The sequence below is a fragment of the Chiloscyllium punctatum genome, chromosome 25, assembly GCF_047496795.1.
Source record: "Chiloscyllium punctatum isolate Juve2018m chromosome 25, sChiPun1.3, whole genome shotgun sequence".
Taxonomy (NCBI): Eukaryota; Metazoa; Chordata; class Chondrichthyes; order Orectolobiformes; family Hemiscylliidae; genus Chiloscyllium; species Chiloscyllium punctatum.
The window spans coordinates 65,505,285-65,527,234 of NC_092763.1; the positions used below are offsets into that span (position 1 = coordinate 65,505,285).

Sequence of the window (21,950 nt, forward strand, 5' to 3'; positions counted from 1 at the left end):
ACTCCAGATCCTTTTCCCTGTTCTTCAAATTGAAATGTAAACATGAAAGTAAAGAATGTTTGTTTCTTTTTCCACAGAAAGCTTGCTTTATTTGATGACTGGAATGCACTGGCAGTTTACATTTCCATGGACAATACTGTAGTTATTGAGGATATCAGTGAGTGTTAATATTTTTCTTCACTAACAATGATTCCTCAATTAATTAATGCAGTGTGATGGGAATTTGATTAATTATTTTGAGCTGGCCAACAATGGTTTGAATTCTGTTGCAGAATGTAGAGATCAGCACCACTCTCTGCCATAACATCTGCAAGGTTATGGAAAAATGATTAGAATTATGAAAAAATACTTTTGAGTGTGAAATCATTTTCCTACTCTTTCTTTTTTTTAGTGTATGGGGAACCACCTCTTTAAAAACAAGTAGCTACTGATGGTGGTTGATGCTTCAACAGCTAACAATATAGTTTGGGGATTTCCAAAATTACCTTCCCTCATAAAAATATTGTTGCGGGAGACTTGTATTCTAGTGTACAAATAGTTCAAGTCTCTTATTCAACAAGATTTCTGTTTGCTTGCAACCTTACTACCTCAATAATGGCCTCTTTTACTGGATTCAAAATTACATACATAACATGTTGGGATATTTTGGTGTTACAGAATTCGTCTTCAAAAGCAGAGGATCCAAAATACCTTCATGCTATTTTTATGGCTGCATTGCAGCCTGGTCAAAACCCTCAAACTCCCTGCCTAAAAACATTTTGGATGTACTATCAGAAAGGGACACATTGCCTCTTCCTGATGGGCAGTTAGGAATGGACAATAAAGCTGTCTGCTAGCACTGTTCATTATTTTTTTCTAAAAATGTATTCATTTAAAGGAGTAAAAAAAATGAACATCAGATAAAATATTGGACAGGGGAATTTCTCTGAATTCCTATTCCCATGGTGGAATTTCAGTGCCTTTGACCCTATCTCCTGCAGGCCATTATAAGAGTGGAGCCCCAATATCGGAAGTTCTGAAATTTGCACAACCAAAGCTTCCCATCACCTGTGGTTTTATGTTTAAATTAAGGTATTTCCTTTCACAACGTAGAAGATCATTTCACACTTTATTAGCATGCATTTGTTTTTTAAAAAATTAAGTATTTATGAACAATTAACAATGATTACGTGGCGATACTAAAGTAAGTTAACTTTGGTTCCAATGCAATTAACTTCAGCTTTCTCTTTTTAAGTTAGTGATTTCCCTTATTGGCTGGTAGCCTAATCACTTGCTATCGTTATGTTTAAAACAAAATATGGCAATTGAGTATTTTGCACTTTTTGATTCTGATAGCTCTAAAAGAAACATTTGTGCCAGCAGAAAGCTAACATGATGTCACTATTTAAGAAAGGTGGGAAAGGCCAGGGAACTATGGACTGATCCTGATATTGGTGGTGGGCAAATTGTTGGAGGGAACTCTGAGGAACAGGATTTACATGTATTTGGAAAGTCAGGGACTGATTAAAGAGAGTCAACATGGCTTTGTGCATGAGAAATCATATCTCACAAACTTGATTGAGCGTTTTGAAGAAGTAATGAAGAGGCTTGATGAGAGCAGAGCTGTGGACGTGATCTATGTGGACTTCAGTAAGGCATTTGGCAAGGTACCTCATGGTAGACTGATTAGCAGGTTAGATCTCATGGAATACAGGGAGAACTAGCCATGTGGATACAGAACTGTCTTGAAAGTAGAAGATGGACGGTGGCGGTGGAGGGTTGCTTTTCAACTGGAGGCCTGTGACCAGTGGTGTGCCACAAGGATCAATGCTGGGTTCACTGCTTTTTGCCATTTATGTAAATAATATGGATGTGAACTTAGGAGGTATAGTTAGTAAGATTGCACATGACACCAAAATTGGAGGTGTAGTGGACAATGAAGAAATTTACCTCAGAGTACAACGGGATCTTGATCAGATGGGCCAATGGGCTGAGGAGTGGCAGAGTTGAATTTAAATAAATGTGAGGTGCTGCAATTTGGAAAGGGAAATCAGAGCAGGACTTATATGCTTAATGGTAAGGTCCTGGGGACTGTTGCTGAGCAAAGAGACCTTGGAGTGCAGGTCCATTGTTCCTTGAAAGTGGAGTCGCAGTTAGATAGGATAGTGAAGAAGGCATTTGGTATGCTTTCCTTTATTGGTCAGAGCATTGAGAATAGGAGTTGGGAGGTCATGTTGCAGCTGTACAGGACATTGGTTAAGCCACTTTTGGAATATTGCGTGCAATTTTGGTCTCCTTCCTAGCGGAAGGATTTTGTGAAACTTTAAAAGGTTCAGAAAAAGAATCCCAAGGATATTGCCAGGGCTGGAGGGTTTGAGCTATTGAACAGGGTGGGGCTGTTTTCCCTGAGGAAAGAGGATGAGGGGTGACCTTATAGGGGTTTATAAAATCATGAGGGGTATGGATAGGGTAAGTAGACAAGGTCTTTTCCCTGGGGTACGCGCCCTCATCCCACGTACTTCTCGTGTAGGCGACTTCTACTGCCTTCCAAAGGTACACAAAGCCAACACATCGGGACGTCCCATCGTGTCGGGCAATGGGACCCTATGTGAGAATCTCTCCGGCTATGTGGAAGGCATCTTAAAACCTATTGTACAGGAGATCTCCAGCTTCTGTCGCGACACTACGGATTTCTTACAGAAACTCAGCACCCATGGACCAGTCGAACCGGGAACATTCCTTGTCACAATGGACGTTTCTGCCCTCTACACCAGCATCCCCCACAAGGCTGGCATCACAGCAACAGCCTCAGTACTCAACACCAACAACTGCCAGTCTCCAAACACCATCCTACAACTCATCCGCTTTATCCTTGATCACAATGTCTTCACCTTTGACAACCAATTCTTCATCCAGACACACACAACAGCCATGGGGACCAAATTTGCACCCCAGTATGCCAACATTTTTACGCACAGGTTCGAACAAGATTTCTTCTCTATGCAGGATCTCCAACCGACATTGTACACCAGGTACATTGATGACATTTTCTTCCCTGGACCCATGGCGAGGAATCATTGATAAAACTACACAGTGACATCAACAAGTTTCATCCCATCATCAAACTCACCATGGACTACTCTCGACTGTCTGACTCATTCTTGGACACGTGCGTCTCCATCAAAGATGGACACCTCAGCACCACACTCTACCGCAAACCCACAAACAGCCTCACAATGCTACACTTCTCCAGCTTCTACCAAAACATATTAAAACAGCCATTCCCTATGGACAAGCCCTACGCATACACCGGATCTGCTCCAATGAGGAGGAACATGACGGCACCTGGAAGTACTCAAAGATGCCCTCACAAGAACGGGCCATGATGCTCAACTCATCGACCGCCAGTTCCGATGTGCCACAGCAAGGAACTGTAATGACCTCCTCAGGAGACAGACACGGCTGCAACTGATGGGGTACCCTTCGTTGTTCAGTACTTCCCAGGGGCTGAAAAATTATGCCATGTTCTTCGTGACCTGCAACACATTATCAATGAGGATGAGCACCTCACCAAGACCTTCCCCAGACCTCCACTACTTGCCTTTAAACAACCGCCAAACCTCAAACAGATCATTGTTCGTAGCAAACTGCCGGCTCTCAGGACAACTCCATACAACCCTGTCATGGTGGACGCTGCAAGACGTGTCAGATTGTGGACATAAATACCACCATTACACGTGGGAACACCTCCCACCTTGTACATGGCAGGTACTCATGTGACTCAGCCAACATTGTCTATCTTATACGTTGCAGGCAAGGATGCCCGGAGGCATGGTACATTGGGGAAACCGAGCAGAGGCTACGACAATGGATGACTGGGCACCGCACAACAATCAACAGACAGGAGGGTTCCCTCCCAGGTGGGGAACACTTCAGGGTTCCAGGACATTCAGCCTGGGACCTTCGGGTGACCATCCTCCAAGGTGGACTTCAGGACAGGCAGCAGAGGAAAGTGGCCGAGCAGAGGCTGATAGCTAAGTTCGGTACCCATAGGGAGGGCCTCAACCGGGACCTTGGGTTCATGTCACATTACAGGTGATCACCATTGCACTACACACACACACACACACACACACACACACACACACACACACACACACACACACACACACACACACACACACTCTTTCTCATACTCACAACCCCCACCCCAGACAGACAAAGACCCACATGCACACACATATTTTGTGCGGTGAATTTTTTTGTACTTGCAGAGTTACATTTCACTTTGCTCAAAAACTACATACGTTCATGTAGAACTCTGAATTCAAAAACTGCATGAATTCATGTAAAACTCTGATATCTCACTTTTTAGATTGGAATCAATCTAAACATCAGGTCATAGACAGAAAATACAGGGGGCTAACACCTTCAACATAGTGTCTAGCTATCACCATTGTTAACAGCTAACCAGAGAATGCAACTTTAAAAAAAAGGGTTTTGTGATTTACACATGAAAGAAGTGAAACTATCACTGTATTCTAACAGATGAAAGGCTTAACAGACAATCAATTCTTCAATATATAATTTCAGTTACATCACACTGCAAATTTTTGCTATAAATTCTGTGTTACGATCGAGCCCTCCACAATCACCTGATGAAGGAGCGTCGCTCCGAAAGCTAGTGTGCTTCCAATTAAACCTGTTGGACTATAACCTGGTGTTGTGTGATTTTTAACTTTGTACACCCCAGTCCAACACCGGCATCTCCGAATCTAGATTAATTTAGGTTATCTGTTCGGCGTGGACCAGTTGGACTGAAGGGTCTGTTTTTCTGCTGTATATGTCTATGACTCTAAAAGACATAATGTTGAAGTGCATTTCCATCATTATTTTAGTGAATTGTTATGTGCTGCAATTTTGCGAACTCTTGGATTAAAACATTCCCAAACTCGTCAGGAGAAATGTTTTTGTTTCATGCCTTTCTTTTTGGTGTTTTTCTCACGGACCATCTTTTCCTCCCTTCCATTACTTCTAAAAAGGTTAAATTAGTAAGGTTTTCCTTTAACTAACTTTTATTGTCTGTTTTACCAGACAATTTCCACTGTAACAACTTTCCTTTGGCAAACAATGTCATCATTAATGCAATTGTGCAAGCTGGTTTTGTCACACTGAAGACAATTAGTATGTTGGTAGTGACACAGTGAAGAAGCCTATTTAACACCATACATTCTCCATTTGTTACTAATTTTTGTTTTCCTTAAAATTCTTTCAGAAAAACTTTGCAAACATTGGTCTGAAAATTGCAGGTTACAAACAGATACCTCACTATACAGAGGTGATGTGTCCAAAAATCAGACTGTATCTGTGCACTGTAAGGATTGGAAACCACTTTTGCTGATCATACCTCTACGTATGGGAATAAACCACATCAATCCAGTTTACATTAATGCGTTAAAGGCAAGTTGAAAATTCATCTCTCCTTCTGGTATTTTTTACATTAGAGTGGGGGGGGGAGGGGTGTTTTTAGCAGAAGGAATGACTTATGCCCTAGAGGAAGATGAACCTGAGAGGCGCCCGATCAGCTTAATGGTATGAGCTGTATTATGGGTATTTGTCCCCTTTGTTTAACAAGAGTGTATCTCTTGAACATTTGTTGGTAGCAGCCTATCATCATTCTCGGGTCTCAAATTCTATAACCGATATATAAATATGACTCATTCAAAACTTTGGCTTCTGAATACTTTTGCTTTGTCAGAAATTGTCAAAATTTACCAACTGGTCACTAGAAATTTTGCTTCTGAAAACATTCCGAGCTGAACTCAAATCAAAATATTGTTTAAGAGTATACACCTTAATTAAGTCACTTGCATACTTAAATACTTGACACCACATGTATCTGAAACATTAAATAAAAGCCAAAAGAATTGTGGATGCTGTAAATCGGAAACAAGCAAAAGCTCAGCACGCATGGAGAGAAATCAGAGTTAATGTTTTGGGTTGAGTGACCATTTCTCAGAACTCTGTTTTGAGGAAGGATAACTCGATTTGAAACGTTAACTCTGATTTCTCTCCACACATGCTGCCAGATCTGATGAAGAGCTCCTGCCCGAAATGTCGATTTTTCTGCTCCTTGGATGCTGCCTGACCTGATATGCTTTTCCAGCACCACTCTGATCTTGACTCTGATGTCTAGCATCTGCAGTCCTCACTTTTGCCATGCTGCCAGATCTGCTGAGCTTTTCAGGCAATTTCTGTTTTTGTATCTGAAACATTAATTTATTATTTTCTCTTTGGAGTTTGGGTGACCTGTTGTATACATCCAGCATTATCTCTTTTTACTTTGGACTTCCAGTATTCATAGTTTCATATCAATTTTTAATCATGTTAGTTAAGCTGAGGTCTGCCACCCTCTCCTAGTAACTAAAAACATTTATTTTCACTTCTCTTAATCTTTTCTTCCTTGTCTGTTTCAGGAATGTTTTAAAATGCCTCAGTCTTTAGGAGTCTTAGGTGGAAAACCAAACAATGCTTATTATTTTATAGGATTTCTCGGTAAGTACTGAATGTAATTACTTGAGTTACCAGTTTCAGTAGCAGTTCAAAATTATAATGTCGGCACTGAGTAATGCGAAAGGATAAAGTAAACTCCGCAACTTGCTTGTAGTCAAATCATATTGCATGGTGGACAAATCAGAACAGAGTACTGAATTGTTCAAGTATTGTACAACTTTGTGATTTTTATAAACATGACTTTAGGGCTTTGGTACAACAAGGTGTGGTATTCCATTCAGAATGTAACATTTTCCTGGTCTGCCAATTGGGATGAGTTACTGATAATTGTCAGATAATCTTTGCTGAATAACTACTGCTTATATATTGTCATTTTAATTCTCTTCTTCACCACACTGACAAACATCTTCTGTAACTGTTCGTCATGCAGTTTTTTTTTGTTTTGCTATATTTAGTCACAGCAGCTGTGCATTAAAGGCTCTCTGCCTACCTGATCATTCCTTTTGACCTGTTTTTGCCTTTTCTGTCATCGTCCCTAAAATGTTTGTAGAAGTTTTGACATTATAATTTGTCATTTTTCTTCATCCAATATTACCTTATTTTAATCTAAGATAGTCGGATTTTGATATGCCTTTATGTCGTATGCAAGGCATTATACTTTTAAAATATTACTATTGTAGTACTGTATAACCTCACCCCCTCTTTTGTAAAGTTATTTCCTCTTGTTATTTGGTTCCTAGTCATGATGTAGACCATAAAGCAGTCATGTATGATATTTAGTCAATTGTGACTCTAATCTATTTTATATCACATTTATTGAATTTTTCCATTCAAGTAACATTCTATTCTTAAATACTCTGTCTACCTCTTTATTGAGCAATTTTATCTTTGATCACATGCTGATGTAGTGCTCACTATTGTTAATACTGAGAAAGTGCAAAAGCCCCCACTGTTAGAGATAAGTAGGTACATCCATGTGATAATGAATAATGACTTTCACTGGAACAATAGGTATACTGATGGTCGATACCTTGACTGAAGATGTCTGAGTGAGAATTCATGATTAAACAGCAGGGAACAAGAATTTCATAGTTATAAGAATTAACTGTAACACTCTTTTATTCTTTGGGAGTTCCTTTTGAGTTACCAAGTGGGCTAGGAACAGCCTGTAATGTACAGGTTTTGGAGCATGAATATTTTTATTGTGCATTGGACATGAGATGTAATGACAAGATCTTGGGGAATATACATTAGCCACTTTGTTTTGGTATAGTAGTTATTTGAAGCAAAATTATCTCTTGAAAGCTTTTGAATTGAGCAGTTACTAATTTTTTTTTGCATCATTCATCTGCTCTTGCACTGAATATTCTGTCTACACAGGAGATGAACTAATCTATTTGGATCCTCACACGACTCAAGCTGCAGTAGACACAGAGGATGATGGGAGTGTGGATGACTACAGTTATCACTGCCAGCGAATACCACATCGTATGAAAATCACACATCTTGACCCCTCAGTTGCTTTAGTGAGTGATACTACTCAATTGTTTGCTGTCTTAACCAAGAATGATCAGTTTTGTAAGTGGAGCCCATAGCCACAAAGATGAGAACCAGTATCATGTTCAACTTCTCTAGCTCCACCCCCACCATCCCACAACCCTTGCCTCCTGAGGAAGCACCACACATAACAGTATCCTAGTCAAGTTAAAAATGCATGAGAATTATTTAAATATTTATATATCAGGATCCAGTTTTCAACTGGATAACGCTAATTGTACATGCTAAGTCTAGGTTAGAATCATTGTTGTGATGTTGTCATAGGTTGTGTCCGTGTTAGCGCTTTGCAGAAATAATTCACTTAATAACCATATATTGCACAAAAGATATTTTTCTCATGTCACCATTGCATGTTTACCTTTTGTGAGTTCAACTACCAGTTTCATCCTTTTCCAGGTGAAATATCCAAATCTTTGTCTAGTTCTTGAACATTAGACATCATCTTCTAAAACCTATAGACCTTTTTCACTTACCCACAGCTATGTCTATTTTTTTCTTCTTAATCTGTAGTTCATGTTGAACATCATCTACTATAGATTTTTGGGTTTTTTTCAGTCAATTTCATATTTATTCACAATATTTGTCTTCAGTCATCAAAGCTTTAAGCTTAACTGGTAGAATTTTGTGTAATGTTGCTCAGTTGTTTTTGGTTTGAAAATTGAAGCACATGCCCAGATTTTCTAGTCTTTTGCTCAGTAGAAAAATTGATTCAGAGGGGGAAGCCTTGAACAGTATCTGATTTTCATGTTTAAAACATCTGCAACAGAAATACCTTGTTGTAACAACTACTTTTAATGTCTCCTTTTAATTTGACATTTCTGAACATTTTTAATGAAGGTTTTTTTTAAACTACCTGGGGAATTTAGAAGAAGGGGGTGGACAGTTTCAGGGTAAAGAGTTGATCATTCAGAACCAAGGTGAGGAGTAATTTCTTCCCTCAGAAGATTGTGAATCTTTGGAATTCTGGATTCCAGATAGTTGTGAACTCACCATTCTTGTGTATACTTTACACTTGGATCGACAGATTTTTGATTTGTCAAGAAGTCAAGGTATGTGGGGAGCAGACAGGCAAGTGGAGTGAGGTGGAAAATCAGCCATAATTGAATTGAATGGATGAACAAGCAAAGAGCCACATTATCTTTGCTTGTTCCTATTTATGTTCTAATCCTTGCTGTTTAATTTTTGAATCAATACCCCCTGTTTATAGATTTACTTCTTCCAGGCGTTTTCCTTTAATGCTTTGTTGATTTGTTTGTTTGCATGCTTTAAAATTTATTAAATATATATTTTGTTTTAATTTTTCCTCAGCATAGTGCAAATCTTTTTATTTCTCCAATATCCCATCCAAGTTACCTGGCCTTTCAACTGTTTCGGCCTACTCAAGAATTTTGAAAGAAAGCCTTACCACAAAGGAGTGGTGATCTTGTGAATTTCTTGGTATCTCATCTTGGAACCCCCAATAGGCTGATCTCACCTTTTTTATTCATCTGCCTTTTGCTTCCTGTTCTTTACTGAATTTCTTTACAACATTGGAGAACCTATTCTACCTTATTAATACATTATAGTTGGGTAATACCAAGCCAACTTTGCAATAAAAGGTAAACATTTAAAATGTTCAGATGGGAGGAGAAAACTCATTTCCACTTTTCTTTGTGAAGCAAGGAATACATTTCTAAACCTCTACAAAAGTGTCATAGCACCATCTGCTGGTAAAATAGTGATGCAATTATGCAAAAACCTTACTGCATGTCAAAAAATAGGATCAGGAGTAGGCTGTGATATTAGATGGCATACAATCAGTGATGACTTCAAAATATATTTAAATTAGTTTTTATTTTATTCAGTCACAGGATGGGGATGTCACTGGCTAGCCTAGCATTTATTGCACATCCCTAATTACCCAGAGTCAGCCTGTGCTGTAGGTCTGGAGTTACATGTAAACCAGACCAGGTAAAGATGGCAGCTTCCTTCTCTGAAGAACATTAGTGAACTACATGGGTTTTTCCCAATGATTGGCTACAGACTTTTATTGAATTCAAGTTCCATCATATGCCATGGTAGGATTCATACCTGGGTCTCAAAACATTATCCGGGTCTCTAGATTAATAGTCTAGCAATAAATCAGTATTCCATCACCTCTCCTTGACCTTTTAAATGGCTAGTAATAGCATGGAAGATTTGTAGTGCTGCACTGAACAGGAAAGCTAGAATTTTGTCTCCACCTAATATTTTGAATTCTAGGAGAACTTTATATGCCACCAGGTGAAGCAAAGATTGTATTTCCAAATGGGCTCTCTCTGAACTTCTTGCAATAATATTGATTGACAAGACAGTTAGGATACACCTGCAGCTTTGGGCATCCTGGTGTACACTTAATGGTAGGGTATGAAACTGAGATTGTGTTACATTGTTAAGTTCACTGAATCAGAGTTTTAGTATGACTTCATCTGGCCCACTGTGGCTGAACTGTCTCTCAAGACATTTAGTCCCATTCCTTTTCCATTTCTTCACATCCTCATTTTTTAAAAAAAGGTAATTTTATTTCCATCACAATTTCTGGAACTGTGTTTTATATCCTAATAACTGTCGATGTAAGAATATTTCTAACTCTCAACCAAGGAATTTGAATTCTGTTAATCAAATAAATCTGCAATAAAAAGCTAGTGCCAGTAATAGAAACTACTGGCTTATCGAAAGAACACATCTGGTTCCACAAAAATTCTTTGTGGAAAGAAGTCTACCATTCTTCTTCAGTTTAATCCATGTGATTCCCAATCCATTGCACTTTGGTTGGTTCCTATCTGCCCTGACAAGCCACTGTTTCCAAAACAATTAGGGATGGACAATAGATGACAGCCCTGCCAGGCATTCACATCCTATGAATGAATTAAAATGAGAACTATTCATTTTGTTTCTTTCATGATCTTAAAAATCGGCCCTCCTAGTTTATCAACTCTCTGAGTAGAAATAACTTGTTTTCCCAAATAACTTATTAAAATCCTAATCCTCATTGTACTTGCTATTTTTGTGTCCCCTGAATATTTCACTATTGTCTCCTCTTTACCACAATTTCAGATCCTTTATCATATATTTGTGTACGAAAAAGATACATATTGTAACTGTTACAACGCTGACCCTTGGGGAACACCATTGTTTACATTCTGCCAGTGTTATTGCACACCAGCTGTTCGGAAGTACAGGGTCTGTTGATTTACAGCAAATTTTAATAAGTACTCCCTGGGAAAGCACCTTGCCGCAAGTTTGCTTCCTATGTTCTTGGTCTGAGAACAGCCACACAGCCCAGTTACGAACAAGAAAATCTCCACAGGAAGACTTTGTGGCCTACAAAATGAATATTCTCAAATGCATGTTCTTTACTTTGTCCTAGAATTTATCCTCAATGCTATCTGCTTTTCTATCTGAGTCACATGCTAATACTGAAAATGTGGTGATAAAAAGTGCCCATTTCCAACCATTTGTTTGATTATAAAGAGACCCTTCACTAAGCTCGAGAGTCATGGCGGTAAGAGTGCAATTTTCCCTTCCCCAAAGCTAGCAGAAGGAGAAATAATTGGATGTGTCAGACCTGAAGAGCAATTCCCATCCTTCTCACCATCACCTTAGTTAAGTGCTGGGTGAGAAGGTCCATTGGGCACTTGCTTGACTTGTCAGCAATTGGCCAATTAATAGCCACTTAAGGTCCTCCACTCACCATCTTCCTTAATACCTTCTCCCAGCAGGAAAACAAAAGTGGCTAATTTCCTGACTAGGAAACAATCCTGGTGAAATCCAGAAGCACAGATTGTCTTGGTTGGGGAGCTGCCATGTATTTCCTGATCCATTTCCATCCAGCCCTGACCCCTTTCCCCATGAACCCAATCCCACACCAAGAAGAAAAGCATGACATTTTGTTGCAGTTGGATCCTTTGAAGAGTGGGTCTGGGTCACTGGTGTTAAGGCATGTGATAGGGCGAGAGACTCTGGTGATCTGGTCCATTATTCCATCACGCGGTGGCGTGTTCGTTGCTTCCTAATATGCCTACTCCACACACACATCACCCCTCCTCTCCCCCCCCCCACCCCAGTGAAACTTTACGAAAGGGAAGCTTTTGCTCTAAGTTACTGAGAAAGCCACACAGGAGGATTCGGTTTGCTCAAAATGAAGTGTATAATGTTTTTTTCAATTGAGTAAGCCTAAACAATCTGAACACAAGACAGCAACAATCGAGGAACAATGTTCCCATTTGTGGAATAATGCAGAATCACAACCTTTCTATCAAAGAGACAGTTGCAAGATGATAATGTCATTGAACAGTCTTAATGCAGTGGAGATGGTAATTCACATCTCATGATAGACACTGGGAATCTAAACTGTTAATTAATCTGTTGGTTTGGACTATGGGATTATTGTAAAAAGTCTCTGTCTCATTAATGTCCTTTATGAAAGAAATCTGCCATCTTTACTTTATGAATGCTTCCAGACTCGCAGCAATGTGGTTTACTCTTGGTTTAACGACCAAGCCAGTCAGTTATATCAAATTGTGATAGAAATGTTGAGTCAGAATAAAAACTGATGGACCATCCAGCATTGACAGGTTCCAAAACAATAAAGACATTCCATGTATCGCTCCAAGTCTGACATAGTCATATACACAGAATCATAACTTAAGCCAATTGCTCAGACTTCTAAGTCTCCACATCTGATGTGGCAGTCATGAAGGAATGGCCCTGGAAGTTCTGAACACTGAATTCAAACCCCATCTAAAAACTTAAAGCAACAGAGCAAACATGGGCTGAAAACTAGCTAATGCTCAGCCTCACCTTAGTAATCCATGCTTTTTGATGAATATACTTGGAAGAAGCACTGACAGTGGCAAAGGTTCAGAAAATACTTGGGTTGGAAACGTTAACATCTGTTACCAAGAATGCTGAGTAGGACTACCACTGACCGAGCTGGCCAAGGACAGAAAAGCAACAACACAAGGAGAAACACAGTTGACTTTGTCTTTGTTGATCCACCTGTAACAGATGTCTGTTACAGTATTGATGGGACTAACCAGCACTGAGTCCTGTGAAGATAAGTCCTGTCTTCACACTGCAGACATTCTTCATCATGCAGCTCAACTGGGCATCCATGAGAAACTAGGGACCATCAATAGCAGCAGAACTCTACTCAACTACAATCTAAAGGCACAGCTCAACCCTCACTCTGCCATCACCATCAAGCCATGGAACTAACCCTGACAGAGTATGCAACAGGCATATCAAAATATGAAATTCTACAAAACAAGGCTCCATGCATGCAATATATAGAACTAAGCAATTTTACCATCAAGGTATCAAAAAAGTCTCTGAAGCCTGCTGCACTCAGTCATAGTTATACAGCACGGAAACAGACCCTTCAGTCCAACTCATTCATGCCGACCAAGTTTCCCAAACTAATCTAGTTCCATTTGTTTGCAAATGAAGGTGAACAAATTAAATAACTAGTCCGAGGAAGAGGCTCAATGCTGGAGGAACTCAGCAAGTCAATCCAAAAGAGAAGGCTAAAGCACTTGCAACAAGTCTGGCCATAAGTGGATAATCCATCTTTGCCTCTTCCAGATGCTACTCTTCATTCAATTTGATTTACTCCATGTGATGTCAAGAAATGGCTGTGTACACTGAATACAGCAAACACTGATTGCCCTGACAATATCCCAGCAATAGTACTCAAGATATTATTCAAAACTGGTTGTGTACTTAGTCAAATTGCCACTCTACTGGAAGAATGTGGAAAACTGCAGGTGTATCCTGTTCTCAAAAAGCAGTACACATCCTAGCTGACCAGTTACGACTCCATCGGTCTACTTTTTCATAAGAATGATGATGGGTTTGACAACAGTGATATCAACAGCATGATCACTAGTCCTCAGTAGTTTTTGCCTGGATAATTCAGCTCCAGACTTCCTTTACAGTCTTGTTCCAAATGTGGACAGAAGAGCTAAATTCCAAAGGTGAGGTGAGTGTGAATCTTCCTGATAGCAAAGCAGCATCATAATCAAATATATCAGCATTGCACACCATAAATTTGAAGTCAATGGAAATCTGGGTAAAAACTCTCTACTGTGTTGAGTCATACCTAGCACATAAGAAGGTGGTTGTGGTAGTTGGAAGTCGACCATTTCAACCAATATGTCACTGCAGAATTTCCTCATGTCAGTCTCCAATGTCCAACTATCTTCAGCTGTCTCTCAAATAAACGTTTGGTATACCTTAAGGTCAGAAGTTAGGAGTTTTGCTGATAATTGCAGTTTTCAAATCCATTCATGACTACTTACAAAATGGAGCAGTCTCTTCCCACCTGCAGGAAGTCCTGGATAACATTCAGGTTGTTAAGCGGAAAGCAAAATTTGTGCCAGGCAATGACCATCTCTTGATATCCAACAATGTTACCATCACAAAATCTCACAATAATATCCTTGAAGTTGCCATTGGTCAAAGACTTAACTGGATCAGTTGCATAAATGCTGTTGCTACAAGAGCAGGTCAGAGGCTGAGAATTCTGGAGTAAGCAACTAACTTATTGAATTCTCAAAATCTGTGTGCCACCTGCAAGGAACAAGTTGTGTCTGATGGCATTTTTCCCACTTGACTGGATGTTGATCTAACTCCAAAAACACTATCAGCTTAACATCTTTCAAGACAAAACAACCCGTTTGATTGGCATGCTATCTACCACCTTAAATATTTAATCCCCTCCAATATCAGTTCTCAGTTGCAGTAGGACATACCATTATAAGATGCCTTGCATCAATTCACTGAGGCTCCTTTGACAGTACTTTACAAACTCCAAGCTACTGCCATCTTTCACAACACATTGGTGATAGTCAGATGTTGACTATCTCCAATAAGAAGCAATCAAACCACTGCTTGGCAGTCAGTGGTGTTACCATCACTGAATTCCCCACTATCAATTTACTTGGGGTAACCATTAATTAGAAACTCAACTGGACTCTTGCCACATAAACATAGTTTAGCTACAAGAGCAGCCCACCAGCGACAAAGTACAAATCAGAAGTGTGATGGAATATAGCCCACTTGCCTGGATGGCTGCAGCTCCGACAGCATTCAAGAAGCTTAAAACTATTCAGGTCAAAACAGTCTTCTAGATTGGCACCACATCCACCAGCATCTATTCCCTCCAGCCCCCACACTCCGTATTAGCAGTGTGTACTATCCACAAGATGCACAGCAGAAGTTCACCAAAGATCCTTCGAGAGCACCTTTCAAACCCACAATAACTTATATCCAGAAGGACAAGTGCAGCAGATATATGAGAACACCAGCACCTAGAAGCTCCCCTCCAAGCCCTGCTCACCATCCTGACTTGGAAATACATCACTGTCACTGTCACTGGGTCAAAATCCTGGAATTCCGTCCTTAAAGACAATGTGGGTCAATCTATAGCATGTGGACTGCAGCAGTTCAAGAAGGCAGCTCATGACCACCTACTCAAGAGTAATTGGGAATAGGCAATAAATACTGGCAAGCCAGTGACGTCCACATTCCATGAGCGAATTTTTTTTAAAAAAGGCATCTCTCCTACAAGTCACTCATGATCTGACCTGAAACTTTATCACTGTTCCTTAATTGTTGCTGGATTAAAACCCTGGAACTCCCTTGCTTCTTAACAGCAGTGAGTGTACCTATTCTATATGGACTGCATGGTTCAAGAGCAATTAGTACAGGCAATACATGTTGGCCTTCTTGACACTGCCCACAAACCACAAATGAAGGAAGAGAACAATAAAGTCTAGTGAAGAAATCTGCAGTTTCCCATTATTTGTCCAACAAAGAAAACCCTATGTGCTAGACCATGACTTACAAAACAATCTGGCATGAAATAGGAACAATTGCAGTCATCTGTGGTTACAGAATACTACTAAAACAGGTCAGCATGTTAACCATCAGCAGTTCCTTTGAGTACTGTGAATTTCTCTCACTTGGGTATTGTATACCAAATCTTCCACCTTCGTTTTGCAAGTTCTCATTTTCAATTACTAAGCACATCATCTCAGAAATAATAACTCCTAACAAATGCAGTTTTTTCCTCTTATCTACACCAATCAGGCTAGTCATTAGACAGCTATTAGGCTTAGTTGTGCTTCATCGTTACACTAATAAGGGGTAGTAGTAATTCACATGAGGGTCATGAGTCTACTTTTCAGCTTGATATTGATTTCTCTCATTGACTCAAAAGCACCCATCTGGTTCACTAATTTTCCTGTAGGGAGAGAAATTGCCATCTTTGCCTGGTCCAGATGCACAGCAATGTGGCTGACTCTTAACAGCCCTCTTGGCAATTAGGGATGGGCAATAAACACTGGCCTCATCAGTGAGGCTCTCATCAAGTGAAAGAATTTTTTAAAAATCCCTGTAACATGTAGAGTTATCACACTTTGAGCGGTTCTGAGCAATGAGGAAACCTGGTTGAGAAATACATTATGCACCATAGATTTGTTCTATATGGGGACCTTAAAGAAAAATGATCATTAACTGCTTTCAGATCTTCAAGAATATCACTTTGAAGCGAGGGCTGAGATCAAAGATTGACTTGGAGTTTATTGATCTTTATCTTTGTATTTCCCACTTATCTTCCTGGGGGTAAACAATTCTGTTATACAAATGCACCTTGCTGGGAATTTGTCTATGAGACAGTGAACATTCATCCAAGTTATTATCAAACTTAAAACACTTTAAGTCAAAGTGTTTTTCTGTATATGTTTCATGTCTAATTGCATGACCTTACACTCAGTCTTCCTTTTCATGTATTCCACGATGTTTGTTTCTCATTGCAGGGATTTTTTTGCAACACTGAAAGAGATTTTGAAAGTTGGTGCAATTCTGTGCAAAAGGTACAAAATTAAACTTTTTTTCAGTTTTATTCTGAATTCTGATACCTCTTTTATGAATTAAGCTTCAAGGTGAAATCTGTGAAGATTACATGAGATCAAAGGAAATTCGGTTAAGACCGAAAAGGCGATGAATTAAGAATGGATTGAAGTAACCATGATCCTCCCATGTTTGAATAATCTGTTACTGTGCAACACCAAGGCTTAGAAGATCATTTATTTATTTTTTAAAATATGCAAATTATTTTATTTTGCCTCGAGATATAAATGCCAAGGAAATTTAGTTTATCCAGATGTCTGTGCCCAATGCCAATATTTGTTTTCATTGGACACTTGGACATAACAATACTCAATAATACAATCCCAACGATCTAATACAACTATCCTTGTTGAATAATACACTGTTGTTTTAGTTAATTCTCTGACACAGAACTTAAGAAGATTCGAGAATGCTGATTAACTTTGTGTTTGTTCAAACAACCTCAGAGCGAGAGCCTGACTGTCTAAACCAGATTCAGTTTGATACTCTGTCTAACTTCTGTCCAACACATACAGAAAACCATCAACCTTGATATCCTCCCCTCCATGACCATATGCACATACACTATTTACATTTCATTCTTAAGCAATAAACATAAAATCTTCCATGGCAGAAATCTGTTTATACTCTCTAGTCTGACAATAGACAATAGGTGCAGGAGTAGGCCATTCAACCCTTCGAGCCTGCACCGCCATTCAATATGATCATGGTTGATCATTCCTAATCAGTATCCTCAGGTTGATAGTCTTTGGGGGATACGAAGTTCCTCTCCAGTAATTCCTGCTGACATGGGGGCTTTGGGTCTTCAATGTTTTTGCCTGCTAAATATACCGTACAATACTAGTTTGTAAAGTGTCTCTTATTCTGTTTGAAACACTCATTTTTAAAATCTTATTTAATTCTCAATACACCACCTACAAGTTCACCTCCAGGCCATACTCCACATGACTTTGAACTGTATTGCAGATCTTTCATTATCATTGGGTCAAAATCCTAGAACTCTCATTCATAATGGGATGGTGGGTGAATTTGTACCAGATGAGCTGCAACAGTTGAAGAAGACAGTTCCCCAGGATTTTCTGAAGGACAATTGGGGATGAACAATGTGTGCTGGCCTTTGCCAATGGGGCTCACATCCCATGAAAACCTTTTAAAAATTGCCAATGTGAGAACTTTGTAGAAAATGCAATCCTTTTTAGGTGTGAATTTTGAGATGATGTCATATTTTCCATTTGGAAAGTTTTTAGGTTTTTCCACAGGGTGAATTTGATGTTGATTTAATTTAGCACTAAGATTTGTGTTATTTGTGCTCCATGTTCTTCCAGATAATTTTATTTTTCTTCATTTAAAATAGAGAAAACATTTAGCAGATTACAGCCGCCTTGTTCATTGGGCATAATTATTAGTTCTTCGCATTAATGACAAGGGAAACTCTTTCAAAAATCTTACCTTTGAAAAAGGATCTTCTATGGGATTTTCTATGTTCATGTCATAAGCATTGACATCTGAGAGGGCTGTAACATAAAAAGTGTATTAACGTATGCCTAATATTGTTAACGTACAAAACAATAGGAAATCCTGAAGACGCGTAACTTCCGAATGTTTGAATTGGTTGAGAAACACCCTCCACACTGGCCTCCTTTTGTACCTGCGACCAAACCTGAAGTGCAGACCACAGGAGCAGGTAAGGTTTATGCTAAAACTTTATTTCTTAATTTTATCCCTGCAAGCCCAATGGTCACCTCAACGCTCCCTATAGCCTCAGTACCAACCTTCCTGGTTTCAGCCTTTACTAGCATTGCATTCACATCCTATTTTGTATAATGTCTGGCCTATTATCCTGGCCTGACTAGCTCACTGTCTTCTCCCCAGAAAAAAGGATTATGAATTCTCACTTCCTTCAGTACTTAAATCCACAGCGGCTCAGTTCTCTTTCCACTACCACATCTCTGTAAGCACTGCATGCTTCTAATTATGGTCTGAAGTATTATTTCCACTCCACAAAGCTTGGCAGAACTTGTGCCTTCAGTATCTTTGGCTTGTTGCTCTTTTATTCTCCTTCAGAAGCCTTCCAAAAATATTTTTATTTTCCCATCTCTTAGCTTTTCTTAAGTTTTCTATATTTTCTGCATTAAATGCATTGTTATAGTTTGTTACACAAAAGATTCAATACAATTGGAAGTTGTTTTTGTGACTGTGTTCCTTTCGTACCTCTATATTTAAAACACAAAAATTGTTTCTATTTTGCTGCATTGAAACAATTATGAACAAAAATTAGGGCTGAGCAAGGTTTGATTAAATGATTACTTAAAGCTCAGTGCTGTAGTGCATCATGATTCCATCGTATCTAATTGTATGTTGAATAATCCTAATGATTTTACCTCTATGTCCTTGTTCAAACTCTACTGTTGACTTTGAATCAAAATATTTTACCTTTATCTGTTCTAAAGTTTGCCTTTTAATAATTTCACTGCTGTCTTAGTATTTAAGTGGAGAAAGCTGCAATACAAAGGGACGTTGAGGTACTTGTGCATGAAACACAGAAAGCTAGCACACAGGCACAGCAGGTAATCAGGCCTTTAATTCAAGGGAGTTGGAGTATAAGAATGAGGAAGTCTTACTGTAACTGTACAAAGTGCTGGTGAGACTGTCTAGAATAGTGTAAGCAATTTTGGTCCCCTTATTTAAGCCAAGGTGTTGTTTCATTGGAAGCTGTTCTAAGAAGGTTCACTAAGATGGTTTCTAGGAGGGAAGGATGATCTTATAAGCAAAGGCCAAACATATTGGGACTCTTCTCCCTGGAGTTTAAAAAAATGAGAGATGATCTCATTGAGACATACAAGATTCTTAAAGGGCTTGACAGGGTAAGTGCTGAGAGGATATTTCCTTCACAGAAGAGTCGAGGACCAGAGTACCTAATCTCAAAATGAAAGATTGCCAATTTCAGACTGAGACGAGAAAGAATTTTTTTCTCTGAGAAGTTTGAGAGTCTTTGAAATTCCTTGCCACAGACAGCTGTGGGCAGAATCCTTGTGTGTATTTAAGGCTGAGATAGACAGATTCTTGATCATCAAGGAATTGAGGGTTATGGGGAAAGGGGAGGAAAGTGGACATGAGGAATGTCAGATCACCCGTGATCCTTTCAAAGGACGGAGCAAGCTCAAGGGACCAAAAGGCCTACTCTTGTTCCTATTTCTTGAGGTCATAGAGATGTACAGCATGGAAACAGATCCTTCGGTCCAACCTGTCCATGCCGACCAGATATCCCAACCCAATCTAGTCCCACCTGCCAGCACCCGGCCCATATCTCTCCAAACCCTTCCTACAGGTCTTGTAATGAAGTGATAATCTGTGTTTGTTTCTGTACCATTAATAATTTTCTTTCGTCTTTGGCCACAGAGTTTGTTGAGCCAGCTGACAAGCTGTTTGAGTCAGAGGAAGAATTTGAAATTCTCAACGTTTAAAGCAGCCGGTTGGACCTTCAATTACTGCTGCTGAATGATTACAGCAGAGACTGTCAACCATTTTTATCATTCAAGCAGCCTTTTTAACAAGACAAGTGCCTGATTTCATAAGGACATGGGAAAATTTGCAGCACGCTTGAAAATAATGAAATAACTCCCACTTAACAAGCAAGTTGCTTCCAAGTAGTTTACTCGCAACCTCATTTTTTTTTTTAACTGAACCAGAAGAGACAGAAAACTTCTAACAAATGGATCTTCCTCATTTTTGGTGATCCTCTGGAAGCAAGTGTTATTTAGAAAAAGATGTTGTTGAGAGGAAGTGGCAATATGGGCAGGACAACATTCAAAGCAAGTGACTGGTTTTTAGATGAAGAGAACCTTTCATGCACAAGCTGGTAGCATTATGCTCTACTCAATGCTTCTGACTGTTAATTATCCTATGGATCGTCTGGAGCCTATGTCTTGGAGAGATGAGGATCCTACCTATTTATCTGTTCTTTATCCACCTGAAATAGGGGATGTGTGTCCCATAACTGAGTCTATCGTCAATGCTGCATTCCCACTTCAAATCTTCTTCTGTTTTTTTTGAGGGTATCATTGTGATTTTCAACCTCATGTATGGACTTTTCCACTTTTTGTCAAATATAAAATTCCAATGTATTTATGGCTTCATGCCCAGTATTGTTTTTGTGTACTATTAGTATTGTGCATTCATTTGACTGCCCCAAAAAGTCCAAATCCTTGTGTAAGCCACAACATTTTAATTTTTAAATTTCCCTCAAAAAAAATCCTTTTAAGTTTCATTTGATTAATGTGAACTTAGAAACTAAAAATATACCAGTCCTGTCCAGTACAAAACTATTTTAGAATGATGCATTCACAAAGCAAGTGTCATATAAGAGCTATATGTCAGCTTGAAAATATAGGAAATACACAGACATTAAAAAAAATTATCCCATGTAGCTTTTCAGATATTAGCTATCAGCTCCAGCTTTTTCGCATGACAGCATTGTCTGTCCAAACCCAAGATATTGGCTCCATTTTTAAGATGGACATGCAGATGAACTAGTTTGTGCAATCAAGAGTTGGCATTGCATTGTCCTTAGGCTTTATAATGCCATGCTTTTATACCATGCATCTAAATATTAGTCAGCTACTAAGTATGTACTATACATTATCTGTATTGGGCAGCTTTAGCTGTTCCGAATGCAAAAGGATTTATCTTATTTAAACAATGCTGGATGCAAGCGACTACACATTAAATAACCTCGAAATAAACTGTGTTTAGCAGCTTTTGAAATATTTTTAAGCCCTGTCAACCTTGCTGAGAAATTTCTGAAGGGGTGATGTATCTGCTAATAATATTTAATAAACATTTAGCTCAGGAGAAGTAAAACAGATTAGTTTGAAATGATCTTTGGGTCTGTGATCAAGGTGCAGAAGTAGTGAAATGCGTGTTAAGAAAATAAACTACTGTTAGGGCTGCGGATATTATAATAATAT

At 39.1% G+C, this 21,950-nt stretch overlaps 1 protein-coding gene across 2 annotated transcripts in view; it reads left to right on the plus strand.

Moving 5' to 3' along the window:
• Positions 1–21,725, plus strand: part of atg4a (autophagy related 4A, cysteine peptidase) — a 55,758-nt gene extending 34,033 nt beyond the window's left edge. For both annotated transcript variants that reach the window (XM_072595446.1, XM_072595448.1), the window contains exons 7-13: positions 78–157; positions 5,255–5,439; positions 6,456–6,534; positions 7,873–8,018; positions 16,890–16,946; positions 18,556–18,667; positions 20,383–21,725. In XM_072595446.1, the coding sequence (XP_072451547.1) occupies positions 78–157; positions 5,255–5,439; positions 6,456–6,534; positions 7,873–8,018; positions 16,890–16,946; positions 18,556–18,667; positions 20,383–20,447 (724 nt within the window). In that variant the 3' untranslated portion in view covers positions 20,448–21,725. The remainder of the gene's footprint in view (positions 1–77; positions 158–5,254; positions 5,440–6,455; positions 6,535–7,872; positions 8,019–16,889; positions 16,947–18,555; positions 18,668–20,382) is intronic.
• The last annotated feature ends 225 nt before the right edge of the window (positions 21,726–21,950 follow it).